Raw genomic sequence first — 20,048 nt, 5'->3', positions numbered from 1 at the left:
TAAATCACTGCAGTGACTGCAGCCATGAAATTCAAAGACGCTTGCTCCTTGGAAGGAAAGCTATGACCAACTGAGACAGTGTATTAAAAAGCAGAGATGTCACTTTGCTGGTAAAGTCTGGATAGGCAAAGCTGTGATTTTTCCAGCAGTCATGTACAGATGTGAGAGTTGGACCATAAAGAAGGCTGAGTGCCAAAGAATTGATGCTTTTGAACTGTGGTGTTGAAGGGACTCTTGAGAGTCCCTTGGACAGCAAGGAGATCAAACCAGTCAATCCTAAAGGAAATCAACCCTAAATATTAATTGGAAAGACTGACGCTCAAGCTGAAGCTCCAGTACTTTGGCTACTTGATGCAAAGAGCTGATTCATTAGAAAAAAACCCCTGATGCTGGGAAAGAATGAGGGCAGGAGGAGAAGCGGGGCGGCGACAGAAGATGAGATGGTTGGATGTGACCGACACAATGGATATGGGTTTGAGTAAATTCTGGGAGATAGCGAAGGACAGGGAAGCCTATCGTGCTGCAGTTTATGGGGTTGTAAAGAGTTGGACACGACTTAGGGACTGAACAACAGCAACAAAGGGTTCCCCTGGTAGCTCGTTGGTAAAGAATCTGCCTGCCAATACAAGAGACACAGGAGATGGGTGTTCAATCCCTGGGTGAGGAAGATCCCTTGGAAGAGGAAATGTCAACCTACTCCACTATTCTTGCCTGTAAATATCCCATGGACAGAAGAGCCTCCTGGGCTATAGTCCATGTGGTCGCAAAGAGTCGGACACGCCTGATCAACTGAGCAGGCGCACGTTAAATCAAGTAAAGAAACCCAGTATTGCTAGCACTACAACCTCCAACCCATCCTTAGCCAAGCAGGACCTTTCCCTCTAGCCAAAGTCAGTTTATTTCCTTGCTTTGGCACATCCCTCAGTTGCTTTATCCAATTCTGCAGTTTATGGACATTTAGCTCATTTCCAGTTTGGGGCCATTAGGAACATCTTTATGAACATTCTTACACGTCTTTCTGGCCAGGGTACATACCTCGGCGTGAAACTGCTGGGTCATGATGTGTGTGTATTTTCAACTATGTCAAGTAATGCCAGCCCCTTTTCGAAATACAGCTGTACTAATTTACACTCCAATAGAGTCTTCGAGTTTCCGTTGCTCCATCGTTTTTCCAACTTCTTTGTAAGCTCAGACTTTAAAATTTCTACCCATCACGAGTGACTTCGAATGTTTGCCTGGAAAAGAAAGCCTGCACCTCACTGCCAGGTCTCTTCGAAGAGCGGGCGCTCGCTACCGACTGAAAGGCAAGGGCTCTGGCCTCCAAGAGCAACGACTGGCGCGAGATAGAGCGGGCGGAGGCAGCGCCGCGGAAACCGGAAGCGGCACAATTTCCGGTCGAGGCAGCCATCTTGCCGTGAGACAGCAGGAGCGGAGCCACGGGATGTTGTCCTCCGTTGCCGCGTACTCGGGCGCGGGCCGAGACCTGGCCATGGAACCTCACAGCGCCGTGGGCCCTTTGCAGCTGCGCTTTTCGCCCTACGCTTTCAACGGAGGGTAAAGCCCGCAGAGCCGCCGCTTTCTCTTTCTTCCTCCATATCCCTGCTTAAGCCTGTCTGCCTGGCGCTGCCCCTCCAGTCTCAGGCCTCCCTCTCCGAGGTTGCTCGGCTATGTCTTGTTCTTCAGGGCTTCACTTTATAGGCCGGTCACTGGATCTCGGTGTGGACGGCCAGCTTTACGTAGACAGCAGATAGAAATTTGACACCTGACCTCCGCTCTGGAAGAGTTTTAAAAATGGACCTAACGTTTCCTTTCTGTCTGAACGTGTTTCTCGATCCAGCAGGCACGGGGCAGGTTGAGCAGCTGAGATTAAAGAGTTAGGTTTGATTGGCCATGTGATTAGATGTAGTTGTATCTAGCTAAAAGGTCTAATCAAATCACCATTTTGAGTTCTTTTAAATAGCAAGTAGGATTACTTGCGCAGACTTAGTTTCATTGATCAGTGTTTATTTTTAAGGGTTAACATAAGTTCAGGGAAAAAATACTCAGAAGGAGGACCTTTGATTATGTGTATTCTTGCATGTTGTATTTAACTTTTCCTTTTTTTTTTTTTTTTAAAGTTTATCTTAATACTTTTCCTTGATAGTGCACTAAAAGAACTAGGGTTGTGGAAAGACACTCAGGACTCCTAACTGCGAAGAGCTGTGTTTTTAAGCATCGTTTATAGTTTGCCAGCCAAATTTTGTACTTTGAAAGGTACACACCCAGTTAATTAATCTGGTAATCTTTAAAGACCATCTGATGAGCAGATTAATTACTCAGGTCCTTATGGGTTTGAGGGCTTCCCTGGTGGCTCAGATGGTAAAGCGTCTGTCTGCAATGCTGGAGACCCGGGTTCGATGCCTGGGTCGGGAAGATTCCCATGGAGAAGGAAATGGCAACCCACTCCAGTACTCTTGCCTGGAAAATCCCATGAACAGAGGAGCCTGGTAGGCTACAGTCCATGGGGTCGAAAAGAGTTGGACACGACTGAGCGACTTTACTTACTAAGCTTTACTTTATGGGTTTGAAATTTTAATGTAGATTTTTGGGGTACTTGCAAAGAGGGTGGAAGTCTATGATTTTAGCCTTGTCTCTGACACTAAAGAGCAGTGTGTTCTTTGGTACCTACCTCTAAGCTTCTTGAACCCAGATTTCCTTATCTTCCTTTAGCTACTCATAGTTTGAGAGAAGAATCAAAAGAGAAGCATTTTGTAGATTGAAAGCAGGTATCTTTTTAATCCTCATGATGACTGACTGTTAGATAATATATATCTCAATTTTACAAATGAACTTGGGCCCTTAGAGAACCCCAGGACTTGAATCCATATCTGTGTTGCTATGAAGTTTATGAATATTTTTATCATTGCACTTTTAAATATTTCCTGTGACAACTAATGAAGTGGTGGGATCACAAAATGAGTTATTAGACCCATTTCATGAGACAGTTGGAGATTCTGCTTGAGACTTACAAGGTATTCAGTATTTATTGCTCACTTTCTAACCTTTGTAATCCAATTACTGCTCTAAAGTTAGTGCTTATGGCTTTCTGATATTAAATTACCTTTTCTTAGTCTGTGTTCTTTTCCTTGCTGGCTCTTGGGCAGCCTTTGCTTCTACAAAATAAGACTTAGTCCTGTGTCTTTTTCTACTCTGACTGAATGTGGTTAAATTCCAAGTGATTAGCCTGTGCATTTGTCACTGAATACTTTAGGATTATGCCATTTAACTCGGTCAACCTTTAACACAGGAACTGCTAGTATCATCAATTTGATAATTTATCCAAGGTCACAGAGCTGTTAAGTGGCATGGACAGGTTTTGGGTAACTTCAGAGTCCAGGTGATCATACTTATGCCAGAGGGATCATAGCTAACACTTAACTGGAGGACCAGTTATGTTTCAAGCACTGGTATAAGGCTTAACAATTTAGTCCATTTAATGCTTGTAACACCCAAATAAAGTAGCTACTGTTGTGATCTGTGATATGTGTTTGAGGACATCGAGGCCTTGAGAAGTTAAGCACTTGACTATCTCATATCCTCTAAGCAGGAGAGACAGACTTCGAACCCACACAGTCTGCTTTTAGAGCTCATCCTCTAGGCCCCCCTGAACAGAGCCACAGAGGGAAAAGGTTGTTCTTTGTTGGTCCATTTTCCAGCAGATGCTTGGGTGTCTCCTGAGTGCAAGACAATTATATAAGGACTTGGATATAAAGAAATTAAAAACATTAAGCCCTGGGACTCCCCTTGTGGTCCAGTGGTTAAGACTGCCCTTCCAAAGCATGAGACACGGGTTTGATCCCTGGTCAGGAAACTGAGATTCCACATGCTGTGTGGCGTGATCAAAAAATAATAATAAAAACCACATTAAGCCCCTCTTTCTTGAGCTCAGATATCTTGTGTTGTATCACTATCTACACCTCCCCCGGCAGGCAGGGCCATGGCCTTTGGCCATTTTATAGTATCAGTAATTGTTTAATGATACATATGAATCAATGATATGTTTAATTTTTTGACGATAGTGATAATTTAGTGATGTTTGTGCTTAGTCGCTCAGTCGTGTCCAACTCTTTGCGACCCCTTGGTCGCGTGGACAGGCTCTGTCCATGGGGATTTTCCAGGCAAGAATACTGGAGTGGGTTTCCATGCCCTCCTCCAGGGGATCTTCCCAACTCAGATATCAAACCTAGGTCTCCCACGTTGCAGGCAGATTCTTTACCAGTTGAGCCACAAGGGAAGCTGGATGTTTCTGTAATCTTCTGCTAAGGAACCTTTGCTCTGATTTGACTTGTGTTTTTAAGGGAATCCTTAAATTTTGTTTTTTTCCCAGATGACTTGTCGCCAGGGATCCTTTCCCATGACCTTTTCCTCTTCCATCTGAATCCTGCACTTGATTATATCTAGTAGATTTTATCTCAGTATGTGCTATGGAGCATTCTCATATTGGGAAAGGTGTTATTAATGTCCAGAAGAATTCATTAATTTTGTTTTTCCTTCTTTTCTCCTCAGTACTGTATTGGCAATTGCTGGAGAAGATTTTTCAATTGTTGCTTCTGACACTAGATTAAGTGAAGGGTTTTCAATTCACACACGGGACAGCCCCAAATGTTACAAATTGTAAGTAAATATTTCTAAGGACATGTTTTCAGCACCTTGTGATGATTTAATGCGGCGAGAGAGTCAGGTTTTAAATGATGTGTTTCATGAATTTTTAGGTTGCCTGTTTGGAGCTTAGCTTGCATTTTTGTTAGAAAATTATTTTCTAGTAATTCAGTATGTAGTCTTCGTGATATTTTCCATATCTAGGTACCAACAGTGTTTTTGGTAACAAATATTTTTTACTCAACATCTTATAAAAAATTCAAATATACAAAAAGGTAGGATAATTTTGTAGTCAGTGCTCATATACTATCATGTAGATCTTATCAGCATTTTATTGTTACTACTTTATCATGTATTTTAATCCTTCTGTGGGTCCTTTAATATATTGGATTCTTTTTTAATCTGCACCTTTAAAAAAAAATAACCTAAAACATTCAATCTACCCATATCTTAAGCAGTTATATATATCCATAGCTCGCAGTTTTAGTGGGTGGCTATGTTTTTTCTAAAACATAAGAAAATAAAGTCATGTGTACTGGGGGCGGGGGGAATCTGCATAAATTACTAACTAACTGCACCTTACATTAACAGTTAACAGTGCTTTGTATTTAACATTTTTGGACACAGTTGAAAATGGTGGTTACTCTTACGTTAGTACACAAGCGCTTCTTAATCCTGTATTCTAGCAGGAGTGGACTGATAGGTTCAGGTCCTTTGGGTGGGCCTTGTGGTGCTGCAGGGCATGGCCCAGCCCACACCGTAACCTAAAGAACAGTTAGCTTGTCTTCATCTTCCCAGTTCCCTTTCTGTCCACTTCCATCTTTTGATACCCTTTTCTCTTCTCTGACTTGTAGCATGGTGGTGATTTAGTTGTTAAGTCATGTCCGACTCTTGCGACCCCATGGACTGTAACCTGCCTGGCTCCTCTGTTCATGGGATTCTTCAGGCAAGAATACTGGAGTGGGTTGCCATTTCCTTCTCCAGGGGGGTCTTCCTGACCCAGGAATCAAACCCTGGTTTCCTGCGTTGCAGGCAGATGATTTACCGACTGAGCTATCAAGGAAGCCCTTGTAGCATACCCATGCAACAATTTTTGTCTTTTAAGATGTAACTTTTATAAAGTGAAACTAGTAAATATCATGAATAAAACTTAAATACATAATGTTATAGATACTGTCCTTGTACAAGAGTGTGCTCATCTTTGTAACATTCTGTTGTAGCTTGTGTGCCTCCTGAGTGCGTACTCTCTTTTTTTTGTGTGAGTACTCTCTCTCTTTTTTTTTTTTTTAAATGAAATACTTCAGGTATATATATAGAGAGAACAGTATTACTTCTGTGTTCCTGTCGTGCATCTCAGGCACTGGGTCACACATGAATTGATAGCATGCTCCTGATCCCATGCCCTTTGGGGCTCACCTAGAGCCTAGCCCACCTCTTCCCCAACTTGTTTGAAACTTATATTTACTCTTTATTCTTTGCAGAAAAACTCTTCTTCATTTAGGTACCTAGATATTTGGCAAAAGCATCTTGAAGCTCAGATTTTGTCTTAGTCTCCTGGTACTATCAGCCATTCTTGGTAGTACAGGCAGTGAAGCCTTATGGTATATTGTGGTCTTTGGCTCAGTGCAGTGATGTTGGTTATAGAGAGATCAGGAAATGCTGGTGATGACCCTAGAAGTGTCAGTGGTCTCCCCAGTTGGACAGGTACGTTTTGTGTGAATCATTCTTTTATTTCTAAAAGAAAGGGCCTCTGCTGATCATTTCTTGATGAGATGGGTTTAGGTTTCCTTATAAATATCAAGACTTAGGAATTAACTTTTGAGGCTTCAGTTCATTTCAGTTGCTCAGTCGTGTCCAACTCTTTGCGACACATGGACTGCAACATGTCCGGTCTCTCTGTCCATCACCAGCTCTCAGAGCTTGCCCAAACTAATGTCCATCGAGTCAGTGATGTCATCCAACCATCTCATCCTTGTCGTCCCCTTCTCCTCCTGCCTTCAGTCTTTCCCAGCATCAGGATCTTTTTCATTGAGTTCTTCTTCACATCAGGTGGCCAAAGTAATGGAGCTTCAGCTTCAGCATCAGTCCTTCCAATGAATATTCAGGACTGATTTTCTTTAGGATTGACTGGTTGGATCTCTTTGCAGTCCAAGGGACTCTCAAGAGTCTTCTCCAACACCACAGTTCAAAAGTATCAGTTCTTTGGCACTCAGCTTTCTTTATGGTCCAACTCAGATCTGTACATGACTACTGGAAAAACCTGGGCTGGAAGAAGCACAAGCTGGAATCAAGATTGCCGGGAGAAATAACAATAACCTCAGATATGCAGGTGACACCACCCTTGTGGCAGAAAGTGAAGAGGAACTCAAAAGCCTCTTGATGAAAGTGAAAGAGGAGAGTGGAAAAGTTGGCTTAAAGCTCAACATTCAGAAAACTAAGATCATGGCATCTGGTCCCATCACTTCTTGGGAAATAGATGGGGAGACAGTGGAAACAGTGTCAGACTTTATTTTTGGGGGGCTCCAAAATCACTGCAGATGGTGACTGCAGCCAAGAAATTAAAAGATGCTCACTCCTTGGAAGGAAATTTATGACCAACCTAGATAGCTTATTAAAGAGCAGAGACATTACTTTGCCAACAAAGGTCCATCTAGTCAAGACTATGGTTTTTCCAGTGGTCATGTATGGGTGTGAGAGTTGGACTGTGAAGAAAGCTGAGCGCCAAAGAATTGATGCTTTTGAACTGTGGTGTTGGAGAAGACTCTTGAGAGTCCCTTAGACTGCAAGGAGTTTCAACCAGTCCATCCTAAAGGAGATCAGTCCTGGGTGTTCATTGGAAGGACTGATGCTGAAGCCGAAACTCCAATACTTTGGCCACCTCATGCGAAGAGTTGACTCATTGGAAAAGACCCTGATGCTGGGAGGGATTGGGGGCAGGAGGAGAAGTGGACAACAGGATGAGATGGCTGGATGGCATCACTGACTCGATGGACATGAGTTTGAGTAAACTCCAGGAGTTGGTGATGGACAGGGAGGCCTGGTGTGCTGCGATTCATGGGGTCGCAAAGAGTTGGACACAACTGAGCAACTGAACTGAACTGGCAAAACCATAGCTTTGATTAGATGGACCTTTGTTGGCAAAGATACACAAAAATTTTATTAAGTACTCTCTGGTGTACAACCCAAAGTACATTTGGGTTGTATTTGTTTTGTTTTGGAGAGTCATTAAAATAATGTGTATGCTTAACACGTGAACCTAGAGCTTATCTTCACAAACTTGCATGAGTATATCTGTAGCAGTGAAATTTTTGAGTGAAAGTGATGTGCATTTAAGTTTTTAGTACAGGCTGTCAAACATCCTTTCTAAGAGTTGGATCAGTATACACTCTTTCCCACTTTCTGAGAGTACCCAATTTTCACAACCTCACTAGCATTAAACATTATTATTCTACTGGGCTGAAATCGTCTCTTGTTTAGATTTTAATTTATGAGTGGTATGGAGGCTCTTTTATATGTTTATGGTAACTTGTGTCTCTTTTTATATGACTTTCATATAATTTAGGGGCTTCCCTAGTGGCTCAGACAGTAAAGAATCTGCAGGAGACTGGGTTTGATCCCAGGATCAGGAAGATCCCCTGGAGAAGGGAATGGCCACCCACTCTAGTATTCTCACCTGGAGAATTCTCCTGGACAGAGGAGCCTGGTGGGCGACAGTCTATAGGTTTGCAAAGAGTTGAACACAACTGAACACTAAAACTTTCATGTAACTTACCTGTCTTTCCATCATAGGTTTTTTGTTTTTTTGTATCGGGGTATTATTGACGTTTGGGGGCTTCCCAGGTAGTGCAGTGGTAAAGAAGACAACTGCCAATGCAGGAGGTACAAGAGACGCAGGTTTGATCCCTGGGTCAGGAAGATCCCCTGAAGTAGGAAATGGCAACCTGCTTCAGTGTTCATGCTTGGAAAATTCCATGGACAGGAACCTGGCAGGCTTCAGTCGTGGGGTTGCAAAGAATTGGACGCGACTGAGCACAAACATACCTAGTTGGCGTGTAACATGTTAGTACTTCCTGGCATATAGCATAATGAGCCCATACTCGTGCATATTGCAGAATGATCACAATTAGTCTGTCACCACACAAGTTATAACATTTGTTTTTCTTATGATGAGAAGTTCTAGGACCTACTCTCTGAGCAACTTTTAAATATACAATACGATGTTATTAACTATGCACCTTATCCCCAAGAGCCATTATGCTGTTAATGCATTTCATATTTTTAGGAACTATTTGTAGAATAAGGAAATTAAAATAGACTTTGGTCTGGTCGTGTATACTATAAATATATTTTCTTAGTTCTTTCTTTTTCTTTTTGGCTACACTGAGCAGCTTATGGGTTCCCAGTTCCAGGAATTGAACCTGGGCCGTGACACTCCCAGTTTTTTTGTGTTTTGTTTTTTTAATTCAAATTTTTATAGAAGTTTTCATTTTTTATGCAGTCAAATCTATGAAGCTTTCTGTGTGGACATTGGGTTGTATTATATGTAAATTGGCTGCCCTCAACCTAACCTTATTAAAAAAATTCGATCATATTTTCTTTAGTGCATTCATACTTGCATTAATTCTCATATGTCTTTATCCACCTGTAATTCATTTGGTATAAGGGGTGAGACTTCTAAATACAGGAATCCCCCCTCCATGTGCCTACATGTCTTGAGTAATTTTAAATTTTAAATTTATTCACCGAATGGAAATGGGGAGTTTGTGAGTTTTAAATTTAAAATTACTCAAGACATGTTTTAATTTACTGTCAAACCAACTGTTCCCTGAAATGTGGTGTTTTTGTTTTGTTTTTTTTTTTTTAACAGAACAGACAAAACAGTCATTGGATGTAGCGGTTTTCATGGAGATTGTCTTACCCTGACCAAAATTATTGAAGCAAGACTAAAGGTAGATGCTTTTGTACATGTCTACACTGATGAAAGCTAATAACAACAGTTCTTTAGATTATTTTAAGCATACATCATGGCTATTGCTAGCTGGAGAAGAACTAGTTTTAGCAGCTGAAACTTTAACCTACCCTACAAATGACACGATCTTGTTAATACAGCCATCATCAAAGTAGCATAATGTAAAATGACAGCAAGTTCCTTTCTGTTAAAATACACATACAGTATGAAGTAAAGGACTGTCTCTCCTTTTTGAGGTAGACTGGAAGGGGTTTCTTCTGAAGATACTCTTCTCAGAAATGAACTAAATCAGTTTCTGCAGAGGAGGCAGGCTTTTAGACCAGAGCTTGGTTTGAAACACCATCAGCCAACACATCACGCTCTCTTGACAGCAGTGTACTCTTAGCACGAGCAGAAGAAGGACGAGCCAGCTGTTTGGACTAGAGGCACAGTCATTATCACCTAACCCCTACCAGTCTTTAGTTGACAGCCAGCTGAGGAAGGAGATCTGACACAAGGTGGATGGGAGTGCAAGAGAACGGGTGGGGTGAGGGAGAAGGAAGAGAATAAGATAGGCTAACCTGCAGTGGAGTCTTCAGAGGGGCTGACGCTGCACCACCTGTGTGTCTCTGGGAGCCGGGGGTGTTTGAAGAACGAGGGAACTGACTTGACAGAAGCAGAGGCAGGTCTAGATGTTGATTCTGGCCTGTGATACTAGCAGCGTTGGCTTCAGATCGTTTCAGGGAGAGCAGGATAGTCATTTGGGCTGCACTCATACAGATTTTATCAGTAATGGCGCTCTTCTTAGTTCGTAAAGTACAGGGTTAGGGTAGGATTCTCAGTCACCGTATGTCAGTACTCAGAAGTGTAGCTCTGTTTCTTAGTTATATAGCTTGGTAACATTTTTAAATTCCTATTCATGATATTTACAGTATCAGTATTACATCTTTTTAGTTTTCATATTTTCTAGGCTGTATATTATAATAATTTAGTAGTTGGTAAGTTCAGCTGGTACATGAAAAGGTTAGCAGGGTTGGTGTTCTGTTTTGCCTGCTCGTGGATAACCCTTAAGATCACGAGTAAGGTTATTGGAGTTATGTAATGAATTTAACTGACACTTACCTTTTTTAATGTGTAGAAATGATTTCATTGAGTATTTACCAATTGTTAACATTTATTTAAAATCTATTGATACTGAAAGCTGTAGTGACGTAGGTATTGACATCTGTATGATTCCTAATGTATATTTTGTAAATGGCATTTAGAGGACAAAAATAAAGCTGACATGGAAGGTGGTATTTTGTTAATAAAATTTCAAAAAGGTAAACAGTGAGTTCAACTCAATCCACAGTACTTAAAATTTTTCTTTCACATATTGTGTAAATGGTGAGGTGAATAAATACTGGTGCTTGGTTTTGAAATGAAATGAAGAATTTTCTTTATAATCTTGGAAAAAAATATTTGTATTCATCAACTTATATAAGTAGCCCATTTCTCCTCTTTCTTCAGTATTTTAATTGTCATTGTTAGATTTTATAGCAGTTCTTAGGTTTCTCTTTCGAGATGTTTGCTGTGGCTGACAAAGAAATCGGTGAACTTAAATTAATTTTATTGGATAATTTAAGATTGCCAAGGGTGTAGTAAAGCTAGGATCAGAAATCACTGTGTCAGGTGCTATTTTGGATACTTCTGTTCTGGTAGATGCTCTAAGGATTATGACCCTGCTCTCTGCTGGATTCATACAGAATAGAGCTGCCCCCGTCTCTCGCAGATACCCACTCTGAAAAGAGAGAGGCTTGTCTGAGTCTGATCAGGAGTCAGCCATTTGGTTTCTGTGGCAACTGTTTAAGTCTGCCCTTGTGCAAAAACAGACACTAACAATATGTCGTGAATGAACAAGGCTGTGTTCCAGTGAAACTTCACCTAAACAAGTGGTGGGCTGGATTTGGCCCATGAGCTGGATTTTCCTGACCACTGTCAGTTTGCACAGTGGAGAGCTGAGTTTGGAATATCCTCTCCAGGTTGCCTCATGTGATCTTGTGTGTATTTGCTCTTGAGTTAGAGGGCCTGAGATGAGGATGGCATGGAGAGGAGCCTCCAAACTGGAGAGCTGAGGGCAGCTGGGTGTTCTCTCCCTGAGAAGTGTCTGTAGCCCTCACAACGACAGGACATAAAATAAAATGTTTTTGTATTATTGTGTTGTTTAATCATGAAAGGCGTCCTTTCTCATTTCACCAGGAAAGGCTTTCATTCTTTTCAATTTGCTGTTCATTGTTCTAATCTTTAGTATATTCTACCTCTACATGCCTGTTGGTTTTGTTAATAATTGCAGATGTACAAACATTCCAATAATAAGGCCATGACTACCGGGGCGATTGCTGCGATGCTGTCTACAATCCTGTACTCCAGGCGCTTCTTTCCCTACTATGTGTACAACATCATCGGGGGGCTTGATGAAGAAGGTAGGATGTTTCCTTTCTGGGTGATGGAGTGGGTAGCATTTCTTACATGTGTGTTTCCATCCAGAGCTGATAAAAACTGGATACCATCTTACCCAGCAACTTTATTTTCTCATAATTAAGGCAGTGAAGAAACTGAAGCTAAAAGGGAAGTAAAGGATTATCTAGTGAGACACAGCAGGTCGTGTGTTAAGTGAATGTTGGGCATTCAGTTCTTTTACAGATAATTCCTCAAGATCTTGCATGAGTTGAGTAGTAGATGTTTAGCATTTTAATCTTCCAAAAAGAAACTTGACTTGGAGAAGCTTGACCTAAATATGATTCTAAGTAATGACACTTCAGTAACAAGCATATTTGATTTCAAAAAGTTGTTTTGAAAGTAATGTGTAAAAGAAATGCTTTTCCACCAGTGTTCTTGGATCATTTTTGAAACACCTCTTTAATTTTCTGTCAGAGTTGGACCAGGAGGGCCAGGGAAAATCAGTTACTTGACATTTTCATGCTTGTATTGATCTAAAGCTGTGTTACCCGGAAAAGGCAACAGCGTTTTTCACCAGATCTGATGTGAGTGACCTTTTAGTGGCTTCTAGAAATCAAATACCATCTCCCAGGACAGATCTGTGTGGCTGTTGAGAGTAGTCCATTCTAAAAAGAGGGCTTTCCTGGTGGCTCAGATGGTAAAGAATCCACCCTACTATGTGGGAGACCTAGATTCGATCCCTGGGTTGGGAAGATCCCCTGGAGGAGAGGGCATGGCAACCCACTCCAGTATTCTTGGCCTGGAGAATTCCCATGGACAGAGGAGCCTGGTGGGCTACAGTCCATAGGTTAGCGAAGAGTTGGAGATGACTGAGAGACTAAGCCCAAGCACGGAGATTGTTAAAAGAAGGTACAGAAATGTCAAAGGAGAGCATGGTTGAAATATCTGTGCCTTTCTTTCTTTTTATAAAAAAAATTTTACTTGTGTTTGGCTGTGCTGGGTCCTTGCTGCTGTGCAGGCTTTTCCGTAGCTGCAGGGAGTGGAGGCTGCTCTGTGCTGTCGTGCACAGGCTTCTCACCGCAGGGGGTTCTCCTCTTGCGGAGCACCAGCTACAGGGTGTGCGGGCTCCGGGCGCTGTGGCTCCCGGGCTCTGAGGCACAGGCCAAGTAGCTTTGGCACATGAGCTTAGTTACTCTGAGGTACATGGAATCTTCCCGGATCAGGGATCAAACCCATGTACTCCTGCATTGGCAGGCAAATTCTTTACCACTGAGCCACCAGGAAAACCCAAGTCTGTCTTTCCGAGAGGGAAGTTTCTGGGTCAGGAGGAGACAGGTTCTTTTCATCTTCTGTCTCTAGTTTTTGCTCCTGTCCATTCCCATTCACAGGTGTTTTTCTTTGTTCTCCCTTTCTTTCTCAACCCCACCCCTCATGTGAAGTATGGGAGCGTTCTGATCACTTTAGGTTGACATAGTTTTTTCAGGCTTTCATACGTAAAAACAGAAAATATAGAGCGTAGAAATGGTGAATAGAAATTAGTTACCCCTTAACCTGGGTAATTATAGCCGCAGGTTAGCTTGCCTAACACCCAGCATGCTTCTGCTGTCTTTTTTTTTTTTGACTGATTTTTAGTCAAAGGATAATTGCTTTACAGTATTGTGTTGGTTTCTACCAAACAGGTTCACCCATTACCCTCTCCCTTGGACATCCCTCCCACCCTCTAGGCTGCTGCTGAGCCCGGCTTGAGTTCCTGAGTCACGCAGCAGGTTCCCGCTCGCTGTCTGTCTCCCATGTGGCAGTGTGTGCTGCTCTTACTCTCCCTGAACACGCACGACCTCCCCTGGTGCCTTCAGTAACTTCAGTTATGTCTGATTTGAGTGTCAGGCTAATAAATTCAGATTTTACCAACATGAATAGCAGCTGCTATTGAATTTCAGCAGGCCAGACAGTGTCTTTGAGTTGTTCTGAGTGTCACTGATTTGAGAAACCACATGTGTACTGACTGGCAGAGCTCAGGTTTGGATCTGTTTGACTTCAGAGCCCTAGGCTTTGATTTCCACGTGCCAACACTCCAGCTTGCTTTGGTGGTATTCTCGGGCTTTTCTAACCTTTTTCTTTCTCCTAATCTTGTCTGGTTTAATTTGATTTTTGTTCCTAAGAGGAATTTCTGTGTGTAGTGAAATAGTCCTTTGCCTTCTTTTCCTGTTTCCCAGGACAGTCTTCAGCACTTTCACTCGCATCCTTTCCTCTTTCTTGGTTTATTTCTTTGTTTAGTGGAGTGCCTTGCTAGAGAAATTTCTGAAGAAAGGCATCGGGAGACCTTTTTGAGTCTTTGCTTTTACAGTCTTTTCTCTATCCTACTGTTTTTTGCTTTTTAAAAAAACTTTCCCCCACATGTTGTGTGGCTGTTTGGGGTTTTTTTGTTCTGCTCTGAAGATGTTCTCAACTTCAGTGCCTCGCTCTTCACTGAACTCTTTCTGTTTCCTCCATCATTAATTTCCAAGAGTTTTTTCTTACTTTCCAGCTCCTTTATTTTTTTTTTAAGTATCCTTTTACTGCTAGATTTTTGAGGTACTTCCTTTGAAAGGTTCTCTGCATTTTATCAGATTGCTTTTTTGGTCTTGTTTATTTTGGCTGCGCTTTTCTATATTGGAAGCTTCCTTCAAATTTCTTTTGATTTTGGCTGTCCATTCATACTGAAGAGTGATAATCAAAATTTGGTCATAAAGGCATGTGGTGGAGTGGCTCATCAGCTCTCCATTTAACACTTCTGTTCTTGAACCTGCCTTTTACCCTGTCTGTGCCTAAGCCTTGTGCTTCCAAGTCCAGAGCCTCCACTGAGGCTTGAGATTGTTTCCTGTCTTTTGTGTTGGAGGTAGCCTGTGTTCCTGATGGAGACCCTCAGGACACTGGGTCAGCTGACCGAGCACAGTCCGCAGCTGCTGCTTAGACCGCTGTGCCTTCACCTCTCCAGTTGCAGTCATGACCTCTTTTAAAAGAATCTTCCCCCAGGTTAACGAGGACTTTGGTTTTTCTGGAACAAAAACAGTAATGTTTCTAGAAGTAGTCAAATAGTATTGGAAGATACAAAGGTAAAAGTGGGAATCCCCGAAAGCCTGTCCCTAGAGGTAATTACTGTTAAACTTCTTGGTATGCATATATGCTTCTGCACTGTGTAAGTAGGCCATAGTTCACATGTTTTTCCTTGACTGTACAGTGGATGTTTTATCACGGGGTAGATTTGTGCCAATGGATAAAGACGTCGGTGGTAATTTTATGGCCAACACGTGGGGTAGAGCCGCACCACTGGTCCTCTGAGAGTCATCTACATTGTTTCCAGTTTCCCTAATATAAACAATACTATGCCTGCCTGTATATAAAATTTTGTGTACTTCTCCAGTTATGCTTATCTCCCTGGAAAAAATTCCTGGAAGTTGAGTTGCTAGATCAGAGAATATCTGTGTTTTCCGTTCTGCTGTTACCACATGCATGCCCATCAGAAAGGGTCCTGCACTCACCAGCAGGGGTGTGAGTACCATTTTTGTCCTTTGTTTTGGGGTTTTCTTGTTTTGCTTTGGCATCCTAACCAGTATCAGAATTTTAACATATTTTGAAAGTCTTTGCCTAGTAAACACATTGTTATAATTTATATGTATTCTTTGTTTTTATTGAGTTTGGGTGATTTCATGTTTATTGCCCTTTTCATTTCTTTTTTGGAGACTGACCCATGTCTTGGTCATCCCTTGTTCCTTTACGTGCAGGTTAGTCTTTTTCTTGCTGATTTATGACAGCTGTTTTCAGCTTATGTTACAAATGTCTCTTGCTTTTTCTAAGGGGTCTTGGACATATTCTACTCTTCGTTTTCCTCAAAGCTGTCGTGTGTGGTTTTCTGAGGTTGGCTTCCCTCGGGTAAATCTTTTTACATATATATAGTTTTATTTAGTCATGTATGGAATTTTGGCTCTGCCGGGTCCTTGTTGCCGTGTGGGCTCTTCTCTGGTTGTGGCGAGTGGAGGCTGCTCTTTGTTGCAGTGCTCGGCCTTCTGATTGCGGTGGCTTCTCTTGCGTGGAGCACGGGCCCTGGGGTGCGTGGCCTCCTGGGCTCTTTAGCACAGCTTTAGTAGTTGTGGCCCTCAGGCCTGGTTGCTCCACAGTGTGTGGGATCCTCCCGGCCCAGAGGTCAATCCTGTGTCTCCTTCATTGGCAGGTGGATTCTTTACACTGAGCCACCTAGGAAGCCCCCTTCCCCTTGGGTAAATTTTTAGGACCTTGTTTTACTTGTGGCCTGTTGGCCTCATGAAAGATAACACGAGATTTGGTTTTATCCTTTGTCTTTTTATCCTTTATCCTTTGACTTTATCCTTCATAGCCCTTTGCTTATGTGTTGAAGTTGGTGAGCTTGCTTCCTGCAATCTGGGTTCTTGTTCTAAGCTTACTTCTAGCAGAACACTTCTTCAGGTTTTCTCAGATGTTGCCTTCTTGGTGGGATTATTAGGCTTAAGGTTATGTTTATGTAATTCTGCAGAATTCTGCATGAATCTGTTAGTTTTTAAGTCATACTTTATAAATGACTCATGAGTTCTCACACTCAGAACACAGTTGTTTTTAAAAGTTCTCTTTAAAAGTTATAGTGACATGTGTTCTTTTTAATACACTCAATACCAAAGCTTATAAAGTGATTCCCTTTCCTCATCTCTAATCCCACAAAGATGAATGAGTACAGTTCACGTATTCATCTTTCCGTGTGTTTCTCTGTGCCTGTGTAAGTGTGTGTGCTATTTACGTAATGCCGTTAGTGAAAATGAAACTGCCGTGCACGCTGCGGCTCTTCCTTTGGCTCGTCCTGTGGGGGCGTCCCGCAGCTGCTTCCTAGGCTGTGTTGCTGTGTGGACATAACATTTTCTGCTCATGGATTTCAGGTTGCTTGTAAATTTTTGATCTTTCAGAGATAAATAAATGATCCTGTACATACTGCTTTGTGTGTTTATATAAGCATTATTTGTAGGTAAATTTTAATTCTGTAAGTGAAATTATTGCTGGATCATAGGGTACATACTTTTATAGTTTGATGGATTCTGACTCCAGTGGCATGACAGTTTATACTTACTTCAGGAGAGCCTGAGAACCCATTTACCTACCCCCTGACAGGTCTCTGTAACTGTCATGGTAAGAATCAGTGTACTCAGATTCTGTTTTTCTTACCCCCAAAAAAGTACTAGTGTTTTATACTACTAGTATAAAACAAGTGATTACATTTTAGGCAAATCTAGCCTTTTGCATGTGACATTTGTGTTCTTCTGGAATTTCTTCTTTATTAAATTGATTTTTTTATGGTACTGATGCTAAAGATGTGCTCACCATTAGTCTAAAAACACATAATAAGTTTTTTGTGCTTCTGCTTATATTTAACACTAGGAGAATCTTAAATGCATGTCTGCACTGCAGCTGCAGCAGTTAGTTTTCTAGGAATGTTGTGAGGAGTTTGGTGCAGAACTTAGAGTAGCAGCTGTGACCGCTAACACCCCATGTGCACAGGGAGCCCCATCACAGTAGTTGGTGACAGCAGCTTTGAGAGTATGAAGCTCCTTGTGGCAAGTGCCATAGTGGACAGGAGTGGGCAGGAGGGCCTCCAGTTGCGTTCTGAAGGGAGGGGAGGAGCAGACCGCACTTCTTAAATTTTAGCCAAGTTGATAGTCCATATTGTGTCGCACTTTGATTAGGTTTATTTTACCATAATTTGGGAATGTTGCCAGGATGCACTCTTACGGAGACTTTTCTTCTCTAAGGGAAGGGAGCCGTGTACAGCTTTGACCCGGTAGGGTCCTACCAGAGAGACTCGTTCAGGGCTGGAGGCTCAGCTAGTGCCATGCTGCAGCCCCTGCTTGACAACCAGGTAAGGAGACTGCATCCAGGAGGTGGTGGGTAAACCCAGAGTGCCTTCCTTTGCCTTCCCTTCATTAGCCAGGGGAGCCGAGAAATCACGGCTTTTTTGTAATTCACTGCTGAGCTTGCTTGGTTACTTGGCCTCACCCGCCTTCTTGTCTCTGTTCTGCTGGTTCTCCTGTGGCCACTCGCTTACGTGGCTCCAGCTGCTTCTTCTCGTGACTTCGGGGTGCTTCTGTCTACAGTGGTTGGTCCATGTTTTCACTTCTCCTTTTGCCATTTTTATGTGGAGATCATGAAAATGCATTTCTTCCCCAGTCTCTCCATTTCTGTCACCTCATTTTGTATTCTAACTTCCATGTATATTTTTAATTTTTCCCTTTTCTGTTATTGCTGGCTGCATTCATGCCTGCATGGCATCTTGCTTGGATCATTGTGTTAATTTTCTAACATCCTTTTTGCCTCCTAGCTTACTTCCCTGTTTCATCCTCCTTGCTTGTTTGAAATATGTGCAGTTACTTCTGCTCATTGCTTATCTACCACATTTCTTATCTCTGTATTCCACTCAGATCCTTGAAATGATGTGCCTCCCCATCTCCACGCCTCCATCTGGAATGTGACTCCATCCTTTTAACTCCAGTTTATCTGTTAGGATTCCTCTACTCAAATACATTTCCTGGGGGGGGGGGGGGCTTTCCTGGCTCTATTTTCTTCTTAGTTTCAGCACATTCTATAACCATACTTGGCTTTCATGTGTCCACCCCGCTGCTGTGTGCTTCTCAGAAGTGGGGACTTTGTCTTAGTGGATGCTTGTCAGGTGTCAGGTATGGGTAAATTCAGCCAGGTCTAGAAACATTTCACTTGGGGGACATTTTAAATTTATGTGATGTATTCATTTTGACTCCTGAGACCTATGAAAGCTTTGGGGGAGACTAGACCTCCTTTGCGTGATCACATGATGCCTCATCCAAGTTTCCTGTCCCACTAGGTTGGTTTTAAGAACATGCAGAATGTGGAGCATGTCCCGCTGTCCTTGGACAGAGCCATGCGGCTTGTGAAAGATGTCTTCATTTCTGCTGCTGAGAGAGATGTGTACACTGGGGACGCACTCAAGATCTGCATTGTAACCAAGGAGGGCATCAGGGAGGAGACTATTCCTCTGCGGAAAGACTAACTTCTGGGTGCTTGTCACTGATCAGCTCAAAACTGGCCAAGTTTGTACCTTGAAACTGTTGGACTAATTTGTTTTATTAAAAAAATAAAGCCTCAAGCACTTATTTTGTTATAACTTGTCTTTTTCCAGGACAGAACTAGGAAACAGAATTTCTTTTTCCTTTCATTTTCTTCATTCTTGTATTTTTCTGTCATCCAGAGCTAAGCAGACTCTTTTGGTCAGTTTATCATCTTATGATAGTCAGCCTATCTTACAAAGAACATGTTTAGAATTTATTTAGTCCACCTAGCTTGCCTTGATGGACAGATTACCTTTAACTGTCTCAGTTTCATTGAGAATGAAATTAATGTAAGTAGAGTATGCTAAGACCTATCATCCCTGGAATGACTATTTTGGAGGAAAATCTTCAAGTCAACCAAAACAGAAAAAAATTGTAAAAGCAAATAGCCCTTTATATGGACTTTTGCCAGCAATCTGCAATAATTGTTATAAACAATTAAGAAATGTTAAAATTGAGACCTAAACTTGGATAGAGCTGAAATTTTTGATTTAGAACTATTAAGTACATTCTAACTCTATTACATGTAATGTTGGAGTAATTTTTTTGATGTTGAACAAATTATTTATTTTGTTAGGGGGTGTGATTTGCTTTGTGGGCTAAAAAAAATGGAGTTTTACTGTTGACTTTCCGTTAATTTAAATGATCAAAAACCCCTAGTGGATGCATATTTGAAATTTTATTCAAGAAATACTTGTTGAATACTCTGTCCTAGGCAGCAGAGTGCATTGGTGACATCTCATTCATTTCTCTTAGAACATCACAAGTGAAAACCAGACTCTTCCATTCAAAATGTATTTGTCATCTTTATTATATAGTTATCCAGAGAAGCAGAAGAAATAGGATATAGATTTATTATTAGTAACTGGCTCGCATGGTTCTGGAGACTGAGAAGTTCCCATTACCCG

At 41.8% G+C, this 20,048-nt stretch overlaps 1 protein-coding gene across 2 annotated transcripts; it reads left to right on the top strand.

The window, feature by feature from the left end:
• The first annotated feature begins 1,389 nt into the window (after nt 1–1,389).
• Nucleotides 1,390–19,185, top strand: PSMB1 (proteasome 20S subunit beta 1). Of its 2 annotated transcripts, XM_061130059.1 has the most exons (6): nt 1,390–1,554; nt 4,546–4,653; nt 9,506–9,587; nt 11,919–12,048; nt 17,812–17,918; nt 18,897–19,185. In XM_061130059.1, the coding sequence occupies exons 1-6, from the start codon at nt 1,442–1,444 to the stop codon at nt 19,080–19,082; spliced, it is 726 nt and encodes a 241-aa protein (XP_060986042.1). In that variant the 5' UTR covers nt 1,390–1,441; the 3' UTR covers nt 19,083–19,185. The 2 variants fall into 2 exon arrangements, with proteins under 2 accessions (XP_060986042.1, XP_060986043.1); XM_061130060.1 differs by lacking the exon at nt 4,546–4,653.
• The last annotated feature ends 863 nt before the right edge of the window (nt 19,186–20,048 follow it).

Source organism: Dama dama, chromosome 26 (genome assembly GCF_033118175.1).
Source record: "Dama dama isolate Ldn47 chromosome 26, ASM3311817v1, whole genome shotgun sequence".
Taxonomy (NCBI): domain Eukaryota; kingdom Metazoa; phylum Chordata; class Mammalia; order Artiodactyla; family Cervidae; genus Dama; species Dama dama.
The sequence above is the reverse complement of the archived record's forward strand: the minus strand, read 5'-3'. Positions and strand labels throughout refer to the sequence as shown.